At 40.6% G+C, this 25,627-nt stretch overlaps 2 protein-coding genes across 13 annotated transcripts in view; one reads left to right on the forward strand and one right to left on the reverse strand.

Moving 5' to 3' along the window:
- Positions 1-17,881, reverse strand: part of LOC124134170 (band 4.1-like protein 4) — a 120,380-nt gene extending 102,499 nt beyond the window's left edge. For all 11 annotated transcript variants that reach the window (XM_048403507.1, XM_048403491.1, XM_048403504.1 and 8 more), the window contains exon 1: positions 17,460-17,881. In XM_048403507.1, coding sequence (XP_048259464.1) covers positions 17,460-17,606 — 147 coding nt within the window. In that variant the 5' untranslated portion in view covers positions 17,607-17,881. The remainder of the gene's footprint in view (positions 1-17,459) is intronic.
- A 2,835-nt stretch (positions 17,882-20,716) lies between these two features.
- LOC124134169 (40S ribosomal protein S15-like) lies at positions 20,717-24,095 on the forward strand. Of its 2 annotated transcripts, XM_046498874.2 has the most exons (5): positions 20,717-20,801; positions 21,010-21,116; positions 22,235-22,367; positions 23,207-23,308; positions 23,945-24,095. In XM_046498874.2, the coding sequence occupies exons 1-5, from the start codon at positions 20,799-20,801 to the stop codon at positions 24,056-24,058; spliced, it is 459 nt and encodes a 152-aa protein (XP_046354830.1). In that variant the 5' UTR covers positions 20,717-20,798; the 3' UTR covers positions 24,059-24,095. The 2 variants fall into 2 exon arrangements, with proteins under 2 accessions (XP_046354830.1, XP_046354829.1); XM_046498873.2 differs by lacking the exon at positions 20,717-20,801 and having other exon boundaries at positions 21,004-21,116.
- Positions 24,096-25,627: the final 1,532 nt, after the last annotated feature.

Raw genomic sequence — 25,627 nt, forward strand, 5'->3', positions numbered from 1 at the left:
ACATGACCAGAACCAAAACACTGCACCCTAAGACTGTTCTGTCTCTGGTCAATCGATGTATTTTATAATCATGGTTTTCACATGGTTTGGGCCTTGAGTTTCATCTGAACTACGCTATTGTACCTCCACTGTCTTGACGAATGTGAAGGCATTACTGCAGTATTCTTGAAAATTGAATATGTTTATCAACACATACACTTTAAATTGTTCCACGAAAACTGAACAAGAATACATTCAAACATTATTAAACCCAAATGGTACAATCAATATTTCAACTATGACCTTTTAAAAGTAAATCATGACGATAATCACTCGTACTGTTTTCCTGTCAACTCAATATAATGAGAGAGACAGATGGAGCCTCAGAGGCTGTAGAGTCCACAGCTAATTCGCTATATTTCTGCTGGCAAATCTTCAGTAAATAGTTTGTTTGGCTACAGTGAACATGTCAGCCGAGCCAGGGCAAGCTGGAGTATTTGAAGAGGGAAAATAACGGGTCTCGTATCCAATGTGTCGCAAGTGACATTGGTGTCGCAGTGCAAGTTGCGTGCCACACATAGACAAGGCTGAGGTATGGTGAGTGAGTGAGAAGTCAACAAGCTATATTTTCCAGCTGACCTTACGTATCCCACACTTACAACCTTGGGGCCCCGCTCCACAAAGTGATGTTAGCGCTAAGATCACTGCAGCTCCAATACAGGAACGAGGATGTATGACAGCTGTTGTGCTAAACTTGCTTTGAGAAACTGTGCCCTGGTCTAAGACACAAGGTTGGTAGTGAGAGCACGCCACAAGGGTATCGTGACACTGCCAGAGTGAGTGAGTGAGTGAGTGAGAATGGTTTTACGCTGCTTTTAGCAATATTCCAGTAATATCATGGTGGGGGATACCAGAAATGGGCTTCACACATTGTACCCGTGTGGCAAATCGAACCCAGGTCTTCAGCATGACGAGCAAACGCTTTAACCACTAGGCTACCCCCTGCCCCAACATTACCAGATCACCCACACAAATGATACATATAGTCCACAGCCATGGTGACCTGGCAATGCCCAAATGTCGGCCTCACAACAAGCATAGGGAACACAGGACCTGTTCTGTCGGCCTCACAACAAGCATAGGGAACACAGGACCTGTTCTGTCGGCCTCACAACAAGCATAGGGAACACAGGACCTGTTCTGTCGGCCTCACAACAAGCATAGGGAACACAGGACCTGTTCTGTCGGCCTCACAACAAGCATAGGGAACACAGGACCTTTTCTGTCGGCCTCACAACAAGCATAGGGAACACAGGACCTTTTCTGTCGGCCTCACAACAAGCATAGGGAACGGAGGACCTTTTCTGTCGGCCTCACAACAAGCATAGGGAACACAGGACCTGTTCTGTCGGCCTCACAACAAGCATAGGGAACACAGGACCTGTTCTGTCGGCCTCACAACAAGCATAGGGAACGGAGGACCTATTCTGTCCTGTGTCTGTCTGTCTGTTGTTTAACGCCACACTCAGCAATATTCAAGCTGTATGACGCCAGCCTGTAAATAATCGAGTCTGGACCAGACATTCCAGTGATTGATCTCATGAGCATCAAGTCCTTGCAGGGTAAACAGCGTTAGAAGTTGGCACTAGTCCTGTAGTCCTTGGCCAATAGTTAAGGTATTATAAGGACTAGTACAAATTTGCCCTTTTTAAGGGTTTTGCTATATGTTATTATTATAAGGACTAGTGGACTAAAACTGTTAGTTTCTACCACTAGTTAACCTTCCACAAGGAACCTGTATCAGAATCAAATAGATACCTAGTTACCCAGTCACAATGTGAATCACTGCTGTATCCAGCATCAGGGCCCTGGTCAGCTCAGCAATCTGTATTATTACTGCAATGACGGTCTTAAATCTCAACGCTAAGATCGCTTGTTTTGATTGTGAGTTACCCTTCCGATTTTATATATCTGCCAGAGCTCCAGGTAAGCTTTTGGTGTTGTGGGTATTTTACCCATGCATTTTAAAATCATTGGGTATCAGTAATTCTATCTGGGTATTCAAATTTCTGTTACCCATTAGGTTTTACACATGTGGGTATCTAAGTTAAATATTTAAAAACACTATTCATCTAGTCCCTGCAAACTGGTGTCGTGCGGGTTCGAGAGCTTTATAGGACTCAAAAATACCACGACGCTTCCACAAGAAAGTGTGATGGCAAATGATCATGATGTAACTGCCATTGTGGAGTTTGGCAAGGTTGATGGAATGCCCGTTTATAATTTCAAAATAAGTTGCTGATTTGCTAATCGAATAACCAGGGTTACTTCACAATATTTTGATGATACGCACAAGTTTTGTTTTTGTAGCGTATCTGTATTGTTCGTTGCGTATTTGATATGCTTGGATTTTATTTTACTGCATATTTCTGCATTTCTGATGCGTATTTTACGCAGATACGCAGCTTATATGGAGCTCTGTCTGCCATGATGGAACTGCAGACCTGCTGCCTGCAGTGTAAAACAACATGCACTCGCTGCCTGGGAATCAGTTGCAGGCATGTTTATGGGACTGTAACAGGGAAATCACCACAATTAGTTTCAGTTGACAGGCAAATAACGATAACACATAGTCACAATTAGGAATTTCCTCCTCACTTAAGGGATACACTTAACATGGGCCTACTGTTTTGGTGAAGTGGTTTATTGGATTCTGACACTGGGATGACGAGAAAATCGTATCATTATCTCACCATTCATAATTAAGGACAAACAACAAGCTGAACCTGGCGCAATGCTGCTGCTGAAATGGTGGTTCGCCACATCTCAAATATTCAAGTTTTCCAGGACATGTTGCAAATTAACCATAAAAACCTTTTTATCATAATACATTGTGTATTAGAGTATACTCCCAAGGGAGCTGAGACTTCGCTTTGACTGCAGACTGATCCATTGACGGCAAAATAACCAAGAAAGTGACTCGGACATGGATGTGCTTTTCTGTTGACTTATTTGTAAGAAAAATGTACACGTATACGATGTACCACTTTGATTCATTAAAGGCAAACACAAATGAAACACCTTTATTCTGAATGTGCCAGCAAATGAACCATCTTCATTCAGTAAAGCACAATGATCAACTAAAACCTTGGTTAGCTTCCAGGAATCATTAACGGTGCAATAAATTCATTTCAGTAACACCAACCATGTGTTCCACACCAGCAATCCAATAAGTAGCATTATATTATTAATTTTATACTAATTCCCTGAGGCCAAACAGAAAAAATACTTGTTACAGGTAACATCCATCAAACAGCTCTTTTTCTTAGTTAATATTTCTTTTACAGCATCTAGATGGCTTGTTTAGGGCTCATGTTAGTTGCAATGGCTCTTGAATTCGAAAGGCAAAATAGCAACAGCAAAAAATGAGGAACTAACCGCTTTCATTCAAAATGTTAAAAACAGGTCCTTTGATGGCTGTTTCCAGTTGTGATAAATAATGTTGGGTTGCAGGTGAAACAATGGGTCTATCAGGTCACCTGACAAGTATCTGGGGAGGCTAATACCCTATGGTGCTGTATTCTATCGTCCTTGGACCCCTACTCCAGAAGAACAGTGATCACCAGGAAAATCCAAGGTGCCATGTTTAAAAAGGCTTTGATTTAAAGTCGTCTTCAAAAACTGAAATCAGAATTGAACCACCAAATGCTTGAAATATCAGACATTTCCAAGAATTGCTAGGATTGACAACTATGTCATTTGGCAGGTACGGAGCTCCTGTGGGATGCAATACCTCGTTGGAGAGGGTCATCTGTATAAACAGAGAGAGGGGTACGAGCGATCAGTCAGCATCGATGTTACACAGAACGGTGTCAGACAGAACATCTCCATGAATCACTCGCCTGAACTACATCTCTCTATGCTGGCAGAACATGTGTTGTGACAAACGTCTTCATCTTGACAAGTGTCACAGGACTTGCACAAAACAATCATGGAACAATCATAATCAGGTTCTCTGCAGCATTTTAATACTGGGTCATCATCTAATGATGTAAGTTCATATCCTTTATTTTGGTGACTGAATCTACAAAACATAAATCAGCCAGACCCATCAGATGTGCATGTTTTATTAGTTGACCTGCCAAGGCAAAAACTCTTGGACAATGGTGCAGGCGGGTGTCTTAAATACTGGTTACAATAGAATAAACCAAAGTTTTAAATCACGAAAATAATCTGAAATGTCATTATTGTGTTTTTTCCCCACCAACTGACAATGATCACATCAAAGTCCATGAAGCAAGGAAGAAAATAGTCCATCCTAACTTTGTCAAAGATTTTGGTAGCAACATCAGACCACCAAGCTATGAACCCAGCCACCCACATCCTCCAGAGGTGAGAACCAAGTGTTCATGTGTTGCTGGTCCTAGTTTGTTGTTTATGTTGATGAAGACCAGAAACTGGATGCTTGTTAATTCCTCAGACAACATGCGGAGATTACCAATGATCTCCATTCAGCACTACTGCCTACTAATCATCCTCCATACACCACGTGCATGCCAATATACACACCATCAAACGTGCATTACACTTTCAGGAACGGGAAGTTAATTATGCTGTGTTGTCAAATTAGAAGCAAGCAACAAGTTAGGCTTCTATTTCCTATCTTACAAAGATCAAATATAAATCAAGATATACAATATCAGCAACTGTGAGCCATTAAAAATAACTGTTTGTATACCAAGGGGTACGAACACATTCCAACCAGCCTGTACCTAATAAAATACACTGCAATAACTTATCCAAGATCTGTAATCTAGGCACTGTTTGAACTAAGCTCAAGGACAGTTTGACTATAAATATTTGTTGAGATTTTCTTGATAACTTGTTCTCAGGTCAGAGGGGGGCACGGGTGGCCCAGTCGTCTAAGGTGCCGCGATACGCTGTGCAGAGTTGCGTCTCTTGGGCACCCCAGAAACCTATGATTGTGGGTTCAAATCCTGGTTTGCCCCGATTATGTTTTTTGGTTTGTCAGCACCATACCCAGGCTTGACGGTTTCACCGAAGTGGTTCCTCCCATTATATAACTGCAGTAATGTTAAAGCGGCGTTAACCCCAACTCACTCACTCACACTCAGGTCAGAGCAGGGGTCCGGAAACCGTCATATGCGCCGGACATGTCCGATTGGGAATCTCAAATGTCCGGTTTAAAATATTGCTTACCGGACATTTAAATTTTTCTGTCCGGACATTTTAAAAAGTATTGTCCGGACATTCTTAAATTTTGACCGGACATGATCAACAGTTAGGACTGAGCAGTTTCTGTCTGCAGTTGTAACACAATGAAGATTATCTACACTGACAAGCTTTGTTTGTTTTGATTGCTGTAAATACATCGTACCTACATGATAGTCCAATCAGTCAATCACTCTGACCGTCAGAGTGTTTGTAAAGTATTGATAGTTGTAGGGTAACAGTGGCCACATGTACACAGACAAGCTACCAACAAGCCAATCTATTTGGGGTGGCAACTATCATACCTTGTCACCTCATACACTTCATGACAAACATCAAGATAGACACAAAATGTGTGTATCGACTACCATAGTGGTCAGATAATCCACCCAAACCATGGTTCTACCCCACAGCCATGGGAGGGTACAGGAGGGTGGGTAGTTCTCAGTTCTACCCCACAGCCATGGGAGGGTACAGAAGGGTGGGTAGTCCTCAGTTCTACCCCACAGCCATGGGAGGGTACAGAAGGGTGGGTAGTCCTCAGTTCTATCCCACAGCCATGGGAGGGTACAGGAGGGTGGGTAGTCCTCAGTTCTACCCCACAGCCATGGGAGGGTACAGAAGGGTGGGTAGTCCTCAGTTCTACCCCACAGCCATGGGAGGGTACAGAAGGGGGGTGTTTCTCAGTTCTACCCCACACCCATGGGAGGGTACAGAAGGGTGGGTAGTCCTCAGTTCTACCCCACAGCCATGGGAGGGTACAGAAGGGTGGGTAGTCCTCAGTTCTACCCCACAGCCATGGGAGGGTACAGAAGGGTGGGTAGTTCTCAGTTCTACCCCACAGCCATGGGAGGGTACAGAAGGGTGGGTAGTCCTCAGTTCTACCCCACAGCCATGGGAGGGTACAGAAGGGTGGGTGTTCTTCAGTTCTACCCCACAGCCATGGGAGGGTACAGAAGGGTGGTTAGTCCTCAGTTCTACCCCACAGCCATGGGAGGGTACAGGAGGGTGGGTAGTCCTCAGTTCTACTCCACAGCCATGGGAGGGTACAGAAGGGTGGGTAGTCCTCAGTTCTACCCCACAGCCATGGGAGGGTACAGAAGGGTGGGTGTTCCTTAGTTCTACCCCACAGCCATGGGAGGGTACAGAAGGGTGGTTAGTCCTCAGTTCTACCCCACAGCCATGGGAGGGTACAGAAGGGTGGGTAGTCCTCAGTTCTACCCCACAGCCATGGGAGGGTACAGAAGGGTGGGTGTTCTTCAGTTCTACCCCACAGCCATGGGAGGGTACAGAAGGGTGGGTGTTCTTCAGTTCTACCCCACAGCCATGGGAGGGTACAGAAGGGTGGGTAGTCCTCAGTTCTACCCCACAGCCATGGGAGGGTACAGAAGGGTGGGTGTTCTTCAGTTCTACCCCACAGCCATGGGAGGGTACAGAAGGGTGGGTAGTCCTCAGTTCTACCCCACAGCCATGGGAGGGTACAGGAGGGTGGGTAGTCCTCAGTTCTACTCCACAGCCATGGGAGGGTACAGAAGGGTGGGTAGTCCTCAGTTCTACCCCACAGCCATGGGAGGGTACAGAAGGGTGGGTGTTCCTTAGTTCTACCCCACAGCCATGGGAGGGTACAGAAGGGTGGTTAGTCCTCAGTTCTACCCCACAGCCATGGGAGGGTACAGAAGGATGGGTGTTGACAAAGTGTCCATCCACCGTGATCATCAATTCTTCGATGGAAGAATGATTATCAATATGAAACTGTTGTCATCGATAATACCTCATATAAACTATTGTGATGACATGGGTAAGTTTAGATTTACCGAAACAGACTTGTCATCATCAATTGTCAAAGACAGAGAGCAGCTGTTTTTGTTATATCTCATATGTCAACAAAGTAATCCATGCATAAAGGTGTCACTGCTCACTAGTGGCGTGAAATCTGTAGATTTCTTTCGGGACTTTCTTGCACATTTGCTGAAAGATACTTCTCCGATATCTATCAATAACTGATTGATATTTAGTTAGTGATTAGCCATCACTATAAACTATATCAATAGCCAGCCCTAAATAAAATGTTGGGCCTTCCCTCATACCTGTTTCATAAATAATAATAACTTTTTAACTGATATCAAGATTGAAAGTTAATCCTTTTATTAAAGGGAATATTTGTGAGCTATACAGAATGTTATTTTATACAGTGAACATTTGGTAGCTTTTGTTAAAATTACACTTTTCTGGATCAGGGCTATGTTTTGTCCCCTATGTTGTGAGGTGCACATGGGCTTTAAGTAGATGATTGATAAATGTGTTCATGTTGGTCCAATATGAATTGTACACTTGCCCCAGGACATGCATTCCACAACCTGAGTCCAAAGTGTGAGGTGCACGTGTAAAACGCACAGGGACCATATTTCACATGCATCTGACAGTGTTCTCACAGTGGTCTTCTTGAAAATCTATACAGATACAGCTATCCAGACCATGTTGTTTATGAACATTTAGGTCAGCGTTAGAAATTGGCACTAGTCCTGTAGGCTAGTACTAGTAGGGATTTGCCCTTTATAAGGCTTTTGCTACTTGTTATCATTATAAGGACTAGTGGACTAAAAATGTTAGTTTCTACCCCTGATTTAGGTTCCAATGTTCATGGAATGCTGGCCATGGAATAAATAGGTCAGGCCACTGTGATCCGATGATTAATCGCGGCAAGGGTCCAACATACATTATCTTGTTCTGCAGAGAATTACAAACTATGTCCTCATTTAGAAGCAATGTAATGTATTAACTAAAATTTTCTTAAAAATTCAATCCTGAAAATTAGCATCACAATGCCTTAAACAATTGTAGAAATGGCAGTGATTCCACTGCCCAGCATTCACATACCCTGCATCGGATGTTTCATGTATAGACAGCCATGGGTGATTTTCAGGTAAAACTGCAAAAACTGATACCTTCTATAGCGTTCAAAAACGAAGCACAGGCTATCACAAGGATCGTTGCTAACCTGACTTCTGTATAATCTATTAATTAAACAAACATCAAAGCTTCTACCATAATCAGTAGCAGTCATATTATTCACATAGGATTTTTACTTGGTTAAAACATTCACTCGTTACGCAGAAGACCCAGGTTCAATTCCTGACATGAATACAATGTGTGAAGCCAATTTCTGTAGTCCCCCACCTAGATGCTGAAATATTGCTTAAAGCAGCGTAAAACCATACTGACTCACTCACTCACTCCCTTGTCCTCAGCACAATTCAGTCGCCATCACGGGCTAGCAGACAAGTGTGAATTTCGCAAGTTTGATGGGGAACACTATTTAATGTCTTGTGGTATGATGGACTGTATAGTAGGGTATTCACTGCAACTTGGGCTGTCATAGTACATTGCGATATCGCTGTATCAGTACATTTTTACTATGGAAACTGCATCTATATAAACATATGAACATCAATAACAAATTAATAATTCCTTGCCACAGATGTTTCTATGTATGCGAATACCATGGTAAAGATGGACAATGCTGAGGCAGGAAATGCAGTTTTAAACACTTAATGGGTCAGTCTATGTTTTATAAAGCTTATTCAAATTCATTAATTGTGAGTAAAGTAGACTCAATTTATGGATAACAACTTCTTTAATTACTGTAAGGGTGACGTTGCAGTATAGATCCTTACACCTTGGTCAAACAAGACTTGCTTGACAACGGTGTAAGGATCTATCCCGAACGTCACCTTATCCATAAATTGTGTCTACTTTGTCATCCATCAACTTCCAGGTAATGCCTATCAAACAATTTAATTGCAGGTCAATTTTATCAAAAAACATACAGAATTTTAACATTAATCGATTAATCATAATACTTTTGAGTTTATATTTTGATAACTGAATTTGAAATCAATGACACCCCCACATGCTACCATTGAACACAATCCTGTGAATTAAGATGGGTGCTCGCTAGTCCAGCCAGCCATGCAGATAATAGCGTACCCTGGAAGATGGTTGGGGGGGGTATTCAGGGAGGTGTGAAGCTTTCTTGTGTAATTACCTGAACCGCAGAGCCTGTCATCATTTAACAGACAGGGAGCTATTAGCCGTGGTTGTGTCGTGTGATCTTCAGGCTATTCAAGTGTTCAGAAATAAAATTAAAGTATTTTGTTGTCGTCACTTTCTTCCTTCTTGTGGAATAAGAAGTTTTTAATAATTTAAAAAAATTAACAGGCCTCGATCTGTCCTTCCAATGTTGTGAACCAACCATTCCTGCAGTGAAAAATACTGAAGCTATTTGAGGAATATGCCGTTCAGATAACGTGGGAGTCTGCAATAGCTTTAACTCTTTCAACACCAGTCAACCAGAAGTGTTTACTGCTGGGACACCGAGTTCCCAGAGGCTCTTGTGTGATAGATGAAGCCAACATTTATCAAAGAAAATACCTGCTTGTAAAATATATTTGCTACTACATGTTATACACCATTTGAAAGGTCTGATCCTATGGTTTATAAATATGAAAGTTATGTTTTTCACATTATTTAAAATAATGCAATTAAATTCGTTGTAAATAAAAAATGTACGCTAACACGTTGTTAACATCCAGATTAAGGACCAAGGAAGCGAAAACTTGACGATTTTCGGCAAATATATGATTTCATAATATCCACGTACCTATTTCTATTTTATTTTCATTGTTTACGTTATTGGAAAATCATTTTAAAAAGAATTATAAATAGTCTCTGTCATCACCCATTTCCCGATAACAGCGACTGTCCGCTCAGTAAAATGAAGAAATACCCCCGTTTTCGAGGTTTCGTATGAATAACACGTTCGTCGAAGAATGGCATATGACACATCGCTGGAAAGCTTATTCCTTCAACTACACGCTCGTAACATCGACTGTTTTTTCCCGTAGTTATAACAAGCGATTTCATTGGATTAAAATTGGTTTCTAATGACGCTTTCTTGCTGAAATCTGCTACAAGTTTCGTGATTGGTCAATTTTGAGCCTGTGACCTAAGGCAGCCAATCAAATTACAGCTGTGATACCAAGCTCGTGTTCGATAAATTACAGAAGTTCGCGAAAGAATTTTGTTAAATCGTGTTATTCTGAACGTTTTTAGCAGGAAATCACGATATATATTAAAAATATGGAACTTCGTGAATGTATCGTGCTAGGTTACGAGCTGTGACAAAGATTTTTCATGCATATATTTTTGCATTAAACATCGTGTCCGAGCCGAGAATTCAAGGCGACGAAAGCCGAGATGTCATTTGACTTACATTACACGCGATCGCACGAAAAGATGAAAATAATAACTTAGATGTAAGTTTGATTACTTTTAGATATATTTTTGTTGATTTTATATATTACTTTGTATAATATATTTAAAGATTTGTTTAAAACGTCTTTATTTTCCTCTTTGACGTGTTCGATGTGGACCCGTTGTCGAAATGTGTGTCCGAGAATTTTATTTTCAATAACATCGCGGGAAATAGTGAATAATTTTTTAATTTAACGATAAAAAATGTTAAATTGAAATGGAATACGTATTTCAGACATTGTGAAATGTGATAGATTTAATAAATGAATGATATTACAGGTAGGTCCATAAAAATATAGTACAATTTTGACGTGACTACGGCTTGGCCGGATAACCGGCCTGCGGTGTCTGGGGACTCGATGCTTCTTGGCCGGATAACCGGCCTACGGTGTTGAAAGAGTTAAGATGCATTATTATTCCCTATTTAAAGCATCATTCTGTGTTGAACCATATTTATTTGCTTTAACTCTTGGTAAATTTAGGTCGGCGATAAGTAGTTTCTGTTGTAGCTTGTTACATGTTGAAGCAGGACGGTATAATAAAACACCAAGAGAGTTGAGGATCTGTAAACTATGTAATACTGGTTGTGCGGAAAATGAATATCACTTTTTGTTAATTTGTAACGAATATGTTAATATAAGGCAACAAATATGTCCATGAAAAGTATTATGTTCATCCTACACTATATAAATGTAATACGTTAATGTGTGACTGACCAAACTACAATTAGAAATATTGCAATTATTTGTATTACGCCTTTAATTATCGTGAATCTGTATTAAATGCTGCGGACCATTTAATGTACCATGGGCCGTTCGTCTACACATGTACAAATAAATAAAGATAAAGAGTCTGAAATCAGACTGAACTGCGGAATAGGTCAAAGCTTGCAGTGGAGCCAATTAACAAATTGTTTATATTCCATAACCTCAGTCAGTGTTCATTTGCTTCGATGCAAGAGTAATTCATGACCTCAGAAAATGATTTGAAAAAAACCCATTCAAATGAAGCAATTGTCTAGCAGAAAATACCTATTAAAACAAAGCATAAGTAATTCCTGCATTTGTACAAACTAAACATCAAAGCAGTTACACTGTAATAGAAAATAAATTGCAGTCATCAATCATTCAAAAGCATCATAATTTGAGTTCTACATTTGAAGCTTTCTGGGAGTCATTGTGACTGTAATTGAGAGTCTTGGCAGACAGGAATGGCTAGTCCAATGTTTCACCTACCCTACGAAACTGGGAGTCATTGTGACTGCCTGCTTATTGAGAGTCGTGAGCAGAGTTTGTAGTCATGCATGAGTTTCAGCAGTCTACAAGATACGGATAACACAAAGCCAATCATGAACATTTTCTTATATATGAAGAAACAAACAGTTTCTGCAGCGGCCACTTATGAAAGTCCTCTGAAAACAGTCCAATGACTGTTGCTGAGGAGGGGTTCATGGGAAGACGGAATATTTAAAAAAAGTGAACGGCTGCGATTCAGGCATTGTGGATCTATGAAACATCAAGAGCTGACTTTGACACAGCCAAGAAGACAAGACCCGTGAAGATCCTGGTTAGAATAGATCTTCAAAAAAGGCGTCTATGCTTGTCGTAAAAGGCGTCTATGCTTGCCGTAAAAGGCCTCTATGCTTGTCGTAAGAGGCCACTAACGGGATCGGGTGGTCAGGCTCGCTGATTTGGTTTGATGAATGTCATCGTATCCCAATTGTGTGGATCGATGTTCATGATGTCAATCACTGGATTGTCTGGTCCAGTTTTGATTATTTACAGATCGCTGTCATATAGCTGGAATTTTGCTGAGTGTGGCGTTAAACAACAAACAAACAAAGAAAAAACATGTAGATACGTATGAACATTGAAATGTCCAACAGATTGGGAGAGTTTCAAATTTAGTGATGGATAGATGGACACCAGACAAGTACCTGGCTTCACACTGACTTGTCAAAGTGTAAAAGCCTCTTGCATTTTGTGATCTATTTATGAAAGTGTCAAGTCCTGTTAGACTAATCAAATAACTCAAGCTATTGGCTTCGACTGCTCTGACGCTCAGCTAATTGTCCACTGAGACAATTAGCAGCAATGTAATCACCAAACACTCAAATATACTCAACAAGCACACCTGTATTCACAAGCTCGTTATCATCTGACAGGTATTAATGGTCAGGGTAATCTGCAATTAGACAACTGACGGCATAATTAGCAAGCTGTACACTATCAGCTACATGTGTGTGTACATTCCCCCTTTGGCCGAAACAACTTAATATAGTAGTGGTTTGTCATGATGATCAGTAACTGTATGATGACGAGACACACCCACCCTTTCCCTCCCTCTCTCCCCACCTTCTTACCCACCAGTCCATCAATGAGTGGTACAGTGTATATATATGAAATATTCCACAGTATTTCATCAATGAGTGGTGCAGTGTATATATATATATGAAATGTTCCCCAGTATTCCAACAATGAGTGGTACAGTGTATATATATGAAATGTTCCCCAGTATTCCATCAATGAGTGGTGCAGTGTATATATATGAAATATTCCACAGTATTTCATCAATGAGTGTTGCAGTGTATATATATATGAAATGTTCCCCAGTATTCCATCAATGAGTGGTGCAGTGTATATATATGAAATGTTCCCCAGTATTCCAACAATGAGTGGTACAGTGTATATATATGAAATGTTCCCCAGTATTCCATCAATGAGTGGTACAGTGTATATATATGAAATATTCCACAGTATTTCATCAATGAGTGTTGCAGTGTATATATATATGAAATATTCCCCAGTATTCCATCAATGAGTGTTGCAGTGTATATATATTTGAAATGTTCCCCAGTATTCCATCAATGAGTGGTGCAGTGTATATATATGAAATGTTCCACAGTATTCCATCAATGAGTGGTGCAGTGTATATATATATGAAATGTTCCCCAGTATTCCATCAATGAGTGGTGCAGTGTATATATATATGAAATGTTCCCCAGTATTCCATCAATGAGTGGTGCAGTGTATATATATATGAAATGTTCCCCAGTATTCCATCAATGAGTGGTGCAGTGTATATATATGAAATGTTCCCCAGTATTCCATCAATGAGTGGTGCAGTGTATATATATGAAATGTTCCCCAGTATTCCATCAATGAGTGGTACAGTGTATATATATGAAATGTTCCCCAGTATTCCATCAATGAGTGGTGCAGTGTATATATATGAAATGTTCCCCAGTATTCCATCAATGAGTGGTGCAGTGTATATATATGAAATGTTCCCCAGTATTTCATCAATGAGTGTTGCAGTGTATACATATATGAAATGTTCCCCAGTATTCCATCAATGAGTGGTGCAGTGTATATATATATGAAATGTTCCCCAGTATTCCATCAATGAGTGTTGCAGTGTATATATATGAAATGTTCCCTAGTATTCAAACAATGAGTGGTGCAGTGTATATATATGAAATGTTCCCCAGTATTCCATCAATGAGCTGTACAGTGTGAGTAAGATGTTCCCCAGGATTCCATCAATGAGCTGTCAACCAGAGTCTACTGTAATATAAGTTTGTCCGTGATAGTTCTCAAATTACACTTTCTGATTTTTCATAATAAATGATCACATAATATCCCGGTCAATACTTTGATTGACGTATTGCTTACATCTTGTGACAACAGTCATTCTCACATCCCGCAAGTGGAGCATCATGACTGACAATGCCACAGACCTAGTCTAGGCGACACAAATCTTAAATGTCACACACTGTGCAGTATATGTCAAGGAGCATTAGTCGGTTGGAAGGCATTCTTATGAAAAAGCCATTATTTCTTTATTTTTATTATCTATCAAATCAAACTCACTTCATTATGTGGGCACCAAAATAGTGTTGGTCGGGAAATCAGAATATCACATTACGGAACAGCATACAAGGCTTAAAACACAAGGTCATGTCAGGATGAAACGTAGCTAAAACAGGCGAAAAAACAACTACATGTTTGGTCATAATTTCCATAAACTGAAACTGACACCATCAACAATGTCAAGTCAGTTATCAGTTGGACAACAATGTTCTTCTGATGGCTTGGCGAGGGAATGATATAGGTTTCTTTGGAATGACAAAAATCTTCAGTGGTAAAGAGAATCGTTAGTGCATCTGTTTTGCTCGTAAACATGAACAGCCAGATGCTGAAGGGAATTTGACTGTCACTCCGACTCATCTCGCAGACAGGAAGCTGCTACAAACTCACCAGCTTCGAAAAGGAGTAACTGTTGTGGATGTGTATTGTGGTCTGATGGTATGAGTAACTGTTGTGGGTGTGTATTGTGGTCTGATGGTAGGAGTAACTCTTGTGGATGTGTATTGTGGTCTGATGGTAGGAGTAACTCTTGTGGATGTGTATTGTGGTCTGATGGTAGGAGTAACTGTTGTGGATGTGTATTGTGGTCTGATGGTAGGAGTAACTGTTGTGGATGTGTATTGTGGTCTGATGGTAGGAGTAACTGTTGTGGATGTGTATTGTGGTCTGATGGTAGGAGTAACTCTTGTGGGTGTGTATTGTGGTCTGATGGTAGGAGTAACTGTTGTGGGTGTGTATTGTGGTCTGATGGTAGGAGTAACTCTTGTGGGTGTGTATTGTGGTCTGATGGTAGGAGTAACTCTTGTGGATGTGTATTGTGGTCTGATGGTAGGAGTAACTGTTGTGGGTGTGTATTGTGGTCTGATGGTAGGAGTAACTCTTGTGGATGTGTATTGTGGTCTGATGGTAGGAGTAACTCTTGTGGATGTGTATTGTGGTCTGATGGTAGGAGTAACTGTTGTGGATGTGTATTGTGGTCTGATGGTAGGAGTAACTCTTGTGGATGTGTATTGTGGTCTGATGGTAGGAGTAACTCTTGTGGATGTGTATTGTGGTCTGATGGTAGGAGTAACTGTTGTGGATGTGTATTGTGGTCTGATGGTAGGAGTAACTCTTGTGGATGTGTATTGTGGTCTGATGGTAGGAGTAACTCTTGTGGGTGTGTATTGTGGTCTGATGGTAGGAGTAACTGTTGTGGATGTGTATTGTGGTCTGATGGTAGGAGTAACTGTTGTGGATGTGTATTGTGGTCTGATGGTAGGAGTAACTCTTGTGGATGTGTATTGTGGTCTGATGGTAGGAGTAACTCTTGTGGATGTGTATTGTGGTCTGATGGTAGGAGTAACTCTTGTGGATGTGTATTGTGGTCTGATGGTAGGAGTAACTCTTGTGGGTGTGTATTGTGGTCTGATGGTAGGAGTAACTGTTGTGGATGTGTATTGTGGTCTGATGGTAGGAGTAACTGTTGTGGATGTGTATTGTGGTCTGATGGTAGGAGTAACTGTTGTGGATGTGTATTGTGGTCTGATGGTAGGAGTAAAACAAAACATTGCAGGGTTGGACATTCATTTCTATTTTCACTACAATGAAAAATGAGTTGCCATCAAACTCATAGGGGAAGGGGTAGTCAACAAGGAAATGTCACAAGTCCTTCCACAATTTTGCAAGTCTTGGGCCGGCAAACTTATATTAATTTCAAACCCTACATTACAAAAAAGTACTGACAGCCATGGTAGTGTCAAACTGCACAAAAGCCAAGGCAGACAACCTTGGGGTAGAATGTCATCTGCTAGTCCCCATATTAATGATATTGTAGCATTCAATATACTGCTCAAAATAAGTTGATTAACACCAGATTTTTCATATTATTATAGTTAATCTGTCATGCCATAAATTGGGTGTTCTTTAATTTCTTTAGAGTAGTAAATATTAATTCAGGGTTTTACCATGACTTACAAAAGTGGGGGTCGACCCCCATTATAAAATTTTAGCGTCCTTAAAGGCAATATGAGGGTCCTGTTAAGTATTGAAATGTTGTCGTGTACTGTACGTTTTGATAATTACTTTAGAGCCTGGAATGAATCAATGATCAAGTGGATAGTGGTCATGATTGATGGATGAAATGACAGACACCCATAACTGCTCTTGACAAGCTGTATGTAAAATGAACATCATTGTCAAGGGACGCTGTGTAGTCTGTTTCTGTGTTCTTTATCTACATTTGTGCATTGCGTAAAAACCTTTGTAAGATTTGAGTTTGGTTAAAACCAAAATGAACGCCTTATTGTTGTAATGTTAGATGCCAAGTTATCAAGTTGGAAGACGCAAGTATATGTCTCACCCAACTGGCGCAGACTGTTTATAACATTGGCAAAATCAAGCATCTAAAACAAATGCAGATTAGACAAGGATGACATACAATAATACATATAACTATATCATTTGGTGAAATGTTTTCAACAGAAATAACCATTGACTTACTAATTTGGGGCTTACAACAAAAATGAATTACGAGCTGGTATGTTAAATTGTATTTTGAAGTGCACGCCCCTTTCCAAAATCTTATATCGGCCCTTGTAAAAGCATATTATTTCAAAGGATCTGAAAGTTGTTTTTCCAAATCACATTTGATGTGATTTAGTGGATTATTTCTGGCATTAGCAATACAAAAAAATGTCTGGTACTTGTAACTGTTGAAATGTTTGGAAAATATGTGACTTCTTATAAGGATGGTTTCTATCCAAACATGGATTTCAATTACACTAACACTTGGAAACATAAGAGATCTGACAATCTTCATAGACAAACTAATTTGTTATCAAAACATCCTTTTCACTGTTCGAAACAGGCAATGTCAGGTCGGGATATTACAGACATTGCGAACACTGTCAGTCTGTGCCTAACTTGCCTACCAACAAGTCCACAGAAAGAGCGGAACTTGCAGAAATATTGCAGTTTAAAGCTTGATTTTAACACATAATCAAAACTCAAATGTGGCAGCAGTGTGTGTTAATGGGGAATTTCATTGAGTAAATTTATTGCATGTCGATTTTCAGAGTGACTCACCTTGAGTGGCAATTTCAACTCGGTGTCATCCAGAAATAAAATCCTACAGCAATTTTTGTCGCCAGCATCTTTGGTAAATCCAGCGTTTTTGTCCTTGTCACCTCGAAGAAATCTAGGCAACAGGCGCGACAGTCTGAAGTTTGACATGGTTCGATGAAAACAAATCTCACAAAGCAAATCAAAATCCGCGCCACAGCTAATGATACTCTAAAGTTTTTCGCTGTTCTGGCGAATCACACGTCACTCCCATTGTGTGACAGTCACCAAACGACAGAATTTTGTCAGTTTAATCCATTCTATCTCATGGTAAAGCCTATATCTCAAGTTTCGATCGTTTTCTCACTTAGCCGACTTGACTGCCGATCACAACAAATTCTCGCATCATGCCTCTTCGCGCACCTTGGGCAACTTGTAACTCTTATGCTACTACCCTCACGCCTTTCTTTCTATGTGAGGAATATGTGCAGAAAAGTTGTGATACTCAGACGAACGCATATTAACATGGAATATGCATTCAGAATATGACCTTATACAAATGATAAATCATAAGAAATAAACCTGAAATTAACAAAGAAAAACAGTAAAGAAACTAATATTCTATTTACATATCTATTCTAACATGATTTCATACGTACAATCAATTTTAGTCATTTTTCTCAAAACGATAAGAAGCTATTGTTAATGCGGTAAATATTTTGTATATGTGAATATTGTGTGGCTCAGCTTCAGTTTTTACAAAGGGTCTTGATGTCAACGTAAACATCATTGGTCTGATTAACGCATCATACGTCTTTTCTTGTTAATTACCAGAGGGTTTATGCAAGACCTATTTATTCTACATTGACTCCCGGCTGATGCGTATGTTATAATTTAAATGTATCAAGTTACAGACCCGGTTTATCTATCTGCACGTGTTTTTTATAAAATGGTAACATGGCGCTCGGGGTAAAGTAGAACATTCACTTTGCAGAATTGATGGTTGACATGGCTGCCGTTCTACGGGAATAACACAAGGAGCTTCGACAATACTGGAGATATTAACTGTAACCATGGAAACATAATACTTGGCGTCCATGCTGTAACATTTAGTTTTAAGTCTATTACGTCAACTGAGGATGCTAAAACTCCCCAGAAGTTAAATATGTTGGTTGTATCTGACAGTCGTTAATAGTTCAAGGTTAATAACTCTATCTACGATGTTTGGGGCAAAACATATTTATCCTTAATATCCCACTTTGACACAGTCGGAGTTTAAACATGCATTTCACGATAACACTGTCTAAAGGATCCCAAATATTCTCTTCATTTGCAGAGACTGAAGAAATATAGATTTGCTTGCAAGTTTTCGGATTTTCTTTGTTTCTGGGTCTGAATGAGAGATTATAGGTAACTGTAGCTGAAGCTTGCATGTGGGGATACGGGTCAAAACACGCCCTGGAACTCAGGGTGGGATAGCAATTAAAACAAAGGGGATCGGATGGGCGGACTCGTGTGTGCCTTTGATGAAAGAGTGTCCTCGTCATCCTTACCTTGTCAGTGTAGCAGGGCGTGGAGTCTTCCCACAGATGACATCCTTACCTTGTCAGTGTAGCAGGGCGTGGAGTCTTCCCACAGATGACATCCTTGCCTTGTCAGTGTAACAGGGCGTGGAGTCGTCCAACAGATGACATCCTTACCTTGTCAGTGTAGCAGGGCGTGGAGTCGTCCAACAGATGACATCCTTACCTTGTCAGTGTAACAGGGCGAGGAGTCATCCCACAGATGACATCCTTGCCTTGTCAGTGTAGCAGGGCGTGGTGTCTTACCATAAATGACATCCTTACCTTGTCAGTGTAACAGGGCGTGGAGTCGTCCAACAGATGACATCCTTACCTTGTCAGTGTAGTAGGAAGTGGAGTCTTCCCACAGATGACATCCTTGCCTTGTCAGTGTAACAGGGCGTGGAGTCATCCAACATATGACATCCTTACTTTGTCAGTGTAACAGGGCGTAGAGTCATCCAACAGATGACATCCTTGCCTTGTCAGTGTAACAGGGCGTGGAGTCATCCAACATATGACATCCTTACTTTGTCAGTGTAACAGGGCGTAGAGTCATCCAACAGATGACATCCTTACCTTGTCAGTGTAGCAGGGCGTGGAGTAATCCCACAGATGACATCCTTACCTTGTCAGTGTATCAAGGCGTGGTGTCATCCCACAGATGACATCTTTACTTTGTCAGTGCAGCAGGACGTGGTGTCATCCCACAGATGACATCCTTACCTTGTCATTGTAGCAGGGCGTGGTGTCATCCCACAGATGACATCCTTACCTTGTCAGTGCAGCAGGGCGTGGTGTCATCCCACAGATGACATCCTTACCTTGTCAGTGCAGCAGGACGAGGAGTCATACCACAGATGACATCTTTACCTTGTCAGTGTAGCAGGGCGTGGTGTCATCCCACAGATGACATCCTTACCTTGTCAGTGCAGCAGGACGAGGAGTCGTACCACAGATGACATCCTTACCTTGTCAGTGCAGCAGGACGAGGAGTCATACCACAGATGACATCCTTACCTTGTCATCTTACTGACGGGGTTAACCTCTTTTGTCATACGGACAAGGCGTCCGACCTCGGATCCGTGGTTCGAATCCCATAACCGCTATGGTTATGGTCGCTACACGTGGGTCGCTGCTCTTGGTTTCTATCCTCGGTCTGTCCGATGCAGTTAATTCGTTATTTACAGGCCGCCGTGAGACATATTGGATAGCTGATGGCGGCATAAAACATTACTTACTCACTCACTCGAGTGTATAATGTGTTTTGGTTTTGTGGCAAGATTGGCTGTGATGCTGTGTGAGGATACCGTGGAATAATGCACGGTTTTGGATTGATCAAAACATTGACCGAAAAATACAAACATGAACATGTAAAAGTCTTTACCCCTAATAAGCGAACACCATATACCTCTACATAACTAAGGATGCAATATGTGTTTCTCAAACATATAATCCATGAATCATCTACACGCATATAAAGCAGTCTATCTGGATTTAGATACCGTGGGCCACATGCAAATGATGCTCTGTCTGAAGTACTGATTATGCTACTCTAGAGATAGGTAAACGACATGTAAATTCATGCCATGTGGCTAATATGTTTGAAAGACCTATTTAGCGAAAAAAGCTAGCTTATGACCTTGGGATTTGTGGTCTCTTCAAAAAGTAACTTCCATATAAGGTTCTTTGAAACCCATTATAGGTATCAGTAGTTGTGTGGAAGAAAGTATATTGTACTGCGTATGCGTAAACACTAACTTCCGACTAAGCGACTTCCTTTTCCTGTCCAAGAATCAACATGGTAGGATGGTGTCTTCGTTAGGCTAAATTAAATCCACTGTCATCTATCATCTTATAGTTTTATTCACTTGATAAACAGTTGTTTGTATTCTGCAATGGTCGATCTTTCGTACCGACGTAACATTTCGCACCCATGTATTTTAGATGCGTTATATCGTAGAGGTTTGATTCACCCATGTAATCTCTTCTTGATGTGATTGTTTATGCAGACAGACGAACAATCAGCAGCCGAATTGGCTGAGAAGAAGAAGAGGAGGACCTTCCGTAAATACACATACAGAGGTGTAGACTTGGACCAGCTTCTGGATATGACCAGGTTGTATTTTCTGATTTTTTTTTTATAGTTATCATGAAGTTTTGTCAGTGGTAGTCGTGTTTCATTTCATCGACGTTGTGCAACTTACAAACATGTTGAGTTTCGAGTCGGATTCACCGTAGCGTATTCAGAATGTGTTACTGTTTATGATTATGTATTTTAAAGGTATGCTAGGCTGTATGTCATACTTATGATATTTTGTTCCATTTCTTTAACTGTGATAAGCACTGGTTTAACCAAAAATAAAGACTTGTTCTCCATGGTTCGTAAGGGTTATTCACTCTGTAAACATAAATACCCTGTATAGTTACTACCATCAGTTTAATCAAGCTGTATTGACAATACCAGAACATTACATTGACTTTTGATGGAGGTTATTGATCAAGTTCATTCTTACATTGTAAATTTCACATACAATATTACCCTAATCTATATGCAGCATAGGGACTTATGTCCATTGCCTAATTATTGTCGAAGTTGTGAAATAACTTGATAAGAAACATTGTCCAGATGAATTTTATGATATTGATAAACCTTCAATAAACTTTTTGAGGCCACATCCCCTTTTAAGATGAGAATCAGAAGTCACATTTTAATGACTGCTGTCAGTATGAACTGTGACTTTGGCTTGTAACGACCTTTATACAGGGACACTTTCCCTTGGCCTCAGAGCTGGATGATTGCATGTGATTTTAACCGGACATTGATTGTGGCCTACATTATGACAACTGGTTTGTTTCTAACAAACTTGACAACTTCCAGGCTGTAGTGGTTTAGTTGCTAAAATGCAGTGTTACCACTTGCTTACCATGCAAACTCATTCACTAAAAAAATCACACATTGCTCAGAGCTGGATGAAAGTGTCATCTGCAGCTTGTAAATATCAAGCTCCTCAAAGCATGAGCAACAGTCCACACTTAAGAAAATCACAGCTTTGACCTTTGATGATCCAAGTCACTCCTTCCCATCCGCTTTTGCCTGTTTTTTCAGCTATTTTTTTTCTTTTGAAAACACTGGATAGTGGGTACCTTTCATGAACATATTTGCTACTTAAAACCTTGAACTAAGACGTGAGAGGTGTTTAACACATTTTTTAATACCGCGATTGTTTTTTCCAGTGAGCAGCTGATGGAATTGTTCCCGTGCCGCGCTCGTCGCCGATTCAGCAGAGGTCTGAAGCGTAAGAGGCTGGGACTGATCAAGAAACTGAGGAAGGCTAAGAAGGAAGCAGGACCCCTCGAAAAACCAGAGGCAAGTATATGCAGAACTGCATTTTTTTTAGCTTGTATTCAATTGTATTTTATTTTTGCCCTGGGCTGACATGTTTATCCAAAAGTCCCCAAGCTAGGCTAGAGTTGGGAATAGTTTGTAAGATCATGATTGGATCTTCCCAACAGCTCGGTCATCAAAATTAATGGGTTAGCATCATTTTGCTGTTTCTCTTGTTCGGATAGAAAACTTGAGAATTTAAGTAAGGGTAAAAAATCTTTCGTGTTTGGTGAAAATGGGGGGTGGGGGTAGGTGGGGTCTTTGCGATCATTTGTACATTCCGATGTGTGTCAGCTTTTACAGGCTGCTGCATATTGCTGGAATATTGCTGAGTGCAGCAGCTTTCTGAAAAACATGATATACATACCAATAAGTTTGCATATTTATTGGGTTATGTATCTGGTCTTGACAACAACTTAAAACAGCATAAGAATGAAAGTTGTATGAAGCATTCAAAATTTCGGGAGTCTTAGATGAAAATAATGCAACAAGAAACCTAATGGAATTGGAGGAGCTTAATTTCTGTCACTGCCTTGGTTTCTCTCGTTGTTAGCAAATATCCGAGACATCCTGAAAGTTAGGTGAATGTCTGATTTACATCTTCTAGGGGAAACCTATCTATGCTTGTTGTAAGAGGCTACTATCGAGTGGTCACCCTTACTGACTTGGTTGATGCATGTCATCATATCCCAATTGTGTGAATCTATGCTCAAGTCAATGACTCGATTGTCTGGTTCAGACTTACTATATACAGACTGCAACTGAACAAGCTTATGAAGGAAATTTGTGAGACTTGTGTATAACGAAGTGTGTTTGTTTAGGTGGTGAAGACCCATCTGAGAGACATGATCATTGTCCCCGAGATGATAGGCAGCATTGTGGGAGTGTACCAAGGCAAGACCTTCAACCAGGTGGAAATCAAGGTAAGCTCGTCTCATCAATGATGACTGGTAGAGATGTGGTTTGCACAGTTTACAATGTTTTGAAAAGGTTTGAAATCAAGATTTAAACCCTTAAATATCCTTTTATTCATTTGTTTTAATTCTGTATCCATTTTCAAAGATTTTAAAGTTTTGTATCTATCCACCTGATAACTACTTTGGCTAACATCCTGTCACAGGACCAAATCCTAAATCTGTTTAGATCAAGTCTCATGTAAATGAACCAGTCAAGCGAGCAAGACACAAACTGCTTGACAGTAACAACCTTTTCTTAAACATGGAACAATGGAATCTTCATGAAAATATTGCGTAATTTTAGTATGGTGATTCCTCTTGATGCATGAAGGGGCGATTGAGTAGCCTAGTGGTTAAGACGTTCGCTCGTCAAGCTGAAGACCTGGGTTCAATTCCCCACACAGGTACAATGTGTGAAGTCCATTTCTGGTGTCCTCTGCCATGATATTGCTAAAAGCGGCGTAAAACCATACTCCCTAACTCTTGGTGCACAAATTAGAGGTATCATGACCCAGTATTTGCACCTGAAGACGTGTATCTGTGTGATAATTTGTAGGTGTCATAGCTTTACATGATGCTTCACAAGAATACATTGAATTTCAGCCAGAGATGATTGGTCACTATCTGGGAGAGTTCAGCATCACATACAAGCCCGTGAAGCACGGTCGTCCCGGTATTGGTGCCACCCACTCCTCTCGATTTATCCCTCTCAAGTAGGGAGACATGTATACACAATAAAGCTGCTACAACAAAATTGGACATGTTTTTTGTCGGTGTGAGAATGGATTTTGACATTCATAAAGATGACACTCAAGGCTGAAGGGAAGGAAGAGTTCACACAGAAATATTTGTCTAATGACAGTCAGCAATGTGGTAGCCTAGTGGTTAAAGTGCTCGTCCCGCTGAAGACCAGGGTTTGATTCCCCACATGAGTACAATGTGTTCCCCGTCGTGATATTGCTGGAATATTGCTAATAGCGGCTTTAAAACCATACTCACTGACTGCGGTAACAGTGTCTTGGTGCTGTTTCATATAAGCCAGCGATGGTGGGTAGCCTAGTGGTTAAGGTTTTTTACCAGCCCGGTTTCAAACTGCAGAGAGATACAGTTACTGCAGCCATAACACATGTAACCTGAAGAAGACTCTTCCTCGCAGCTGACATGGGGCATCTATATGTAAGGACTCACCACTTCATCCCAGAAGACTCATACAGCTGTTCACACTTCACAAAATAACATTTCATCAATACTTGTCATGGTACTCTAGTGCCAGCTTAGGCCCACTCAAAAGTTTGATAACAGAAGTTAATTTATATTCTTACAGTTGCAAACACTGGTTGTGCAGGGGAAACAAGTGGTCACTTTTCTGTAAATTACTTCTGACACTTTTTTAAATTTCTCAATTTGCTGCACTGCTCAAAGGCCAACATAGCAAACAAGGGCAATAACTGTCAAAAGTGTCATTTTTTTTGTCAATGCTGGTTTTCAAAAGATACGTCCAAAATGTCATCCATGTAGAAGATCTAAGTAAAGCCCTATTCTCACATGTAGAAGATCTAAGTAAAGCCCTATTCTCACTGCAATCTCGCGTTTGTTCCCTTTTATCCTGATAAGGTAGTCTCTCAAGTCCTATATATCATCACCCAAGGAGCGGAGACAAATACTCGAGTTCAGCGGATAGTATTTCAGCAAATATGGTGAACAGCTCTCAGTGTGAAGTGTAAGTTATTCCCCTTTTTACAGTGTTCACTGCTGGCAGGGAGCTGGAGCGAAGTATTGCCTGAGATGACAATACAAACTGACAATACAACTCTAAAACCCCTTGCTTCATACATTTCACAACCATTTTCTGTTTGAGGACTTTTAAAACCAAAAATGGGTAAAAATGAAAATCTGAAGACTTAAACTCAGCATACATGTCCACTATTACCACATCCTTGTGTTCCACCATGCTTGCCGGTGGCGCTGTGCTACTTCTGCCATTACGGGAGGTAACTCCATCAGTTCCTGTTCTATTGATAGCACATCGCGATCTCACAAACTGACAATTCGAGTATCGTCTGTATCCAAGTATTGATGACAGACAATATGTTGCTTGTAGTGTATTGATTTGATAGTTCACTGGTGACAATGTGTCCATGCTCCCTCGTTGTGTTGATTGTTGTTATGCTATCAACCAGTGGTTTGCCGGCACCGTCGGTTATCTAAAGGCTGCCTAAATGTACTTGGACCTTCTGCATTGCTTATTGTCGATACCCAATCAGATGCTGTTACAAATTGACTTCG

This window comes from Haliotis rufescens, unplaced genomic scaffold (assembly GCF_023055435.1).
Source record: "Haliotis rufescens isolate VD_foot unplaced genomic scaffold, xgHalRufe1.0.p SCAF_1, whole genome shotgun sequence".
NCBI lineage: Eukaryota > Metazoa > Mollusca > Gastropoda > Lepetellida > Haliotidae > Haliotis > Haliotis rufescens.

Coding starts and splice junctions, on each gene's coding strand:
- LOC124134169 (XM_046498873.2), top strand. CDS start 21,004: ATGCAGACAGACGAACAATCAGCAGCCGAATTGGCTGAGAAGAAGAAG. Junction 21,117..22,234: donor CAGCTTCTGGATATGACCAG/GTTGTATTTTCT, acceptor TGTTTTTTCCAG/TGAGCAGCTGATGGAATTGT. Junction 23,309..23,944: donor TCAACCAGGTGGAAATCAAG/GTAAGCTCGTCT, acceptor ATTGAATTTCAG/CCAGAGATGATTGGTCACTA.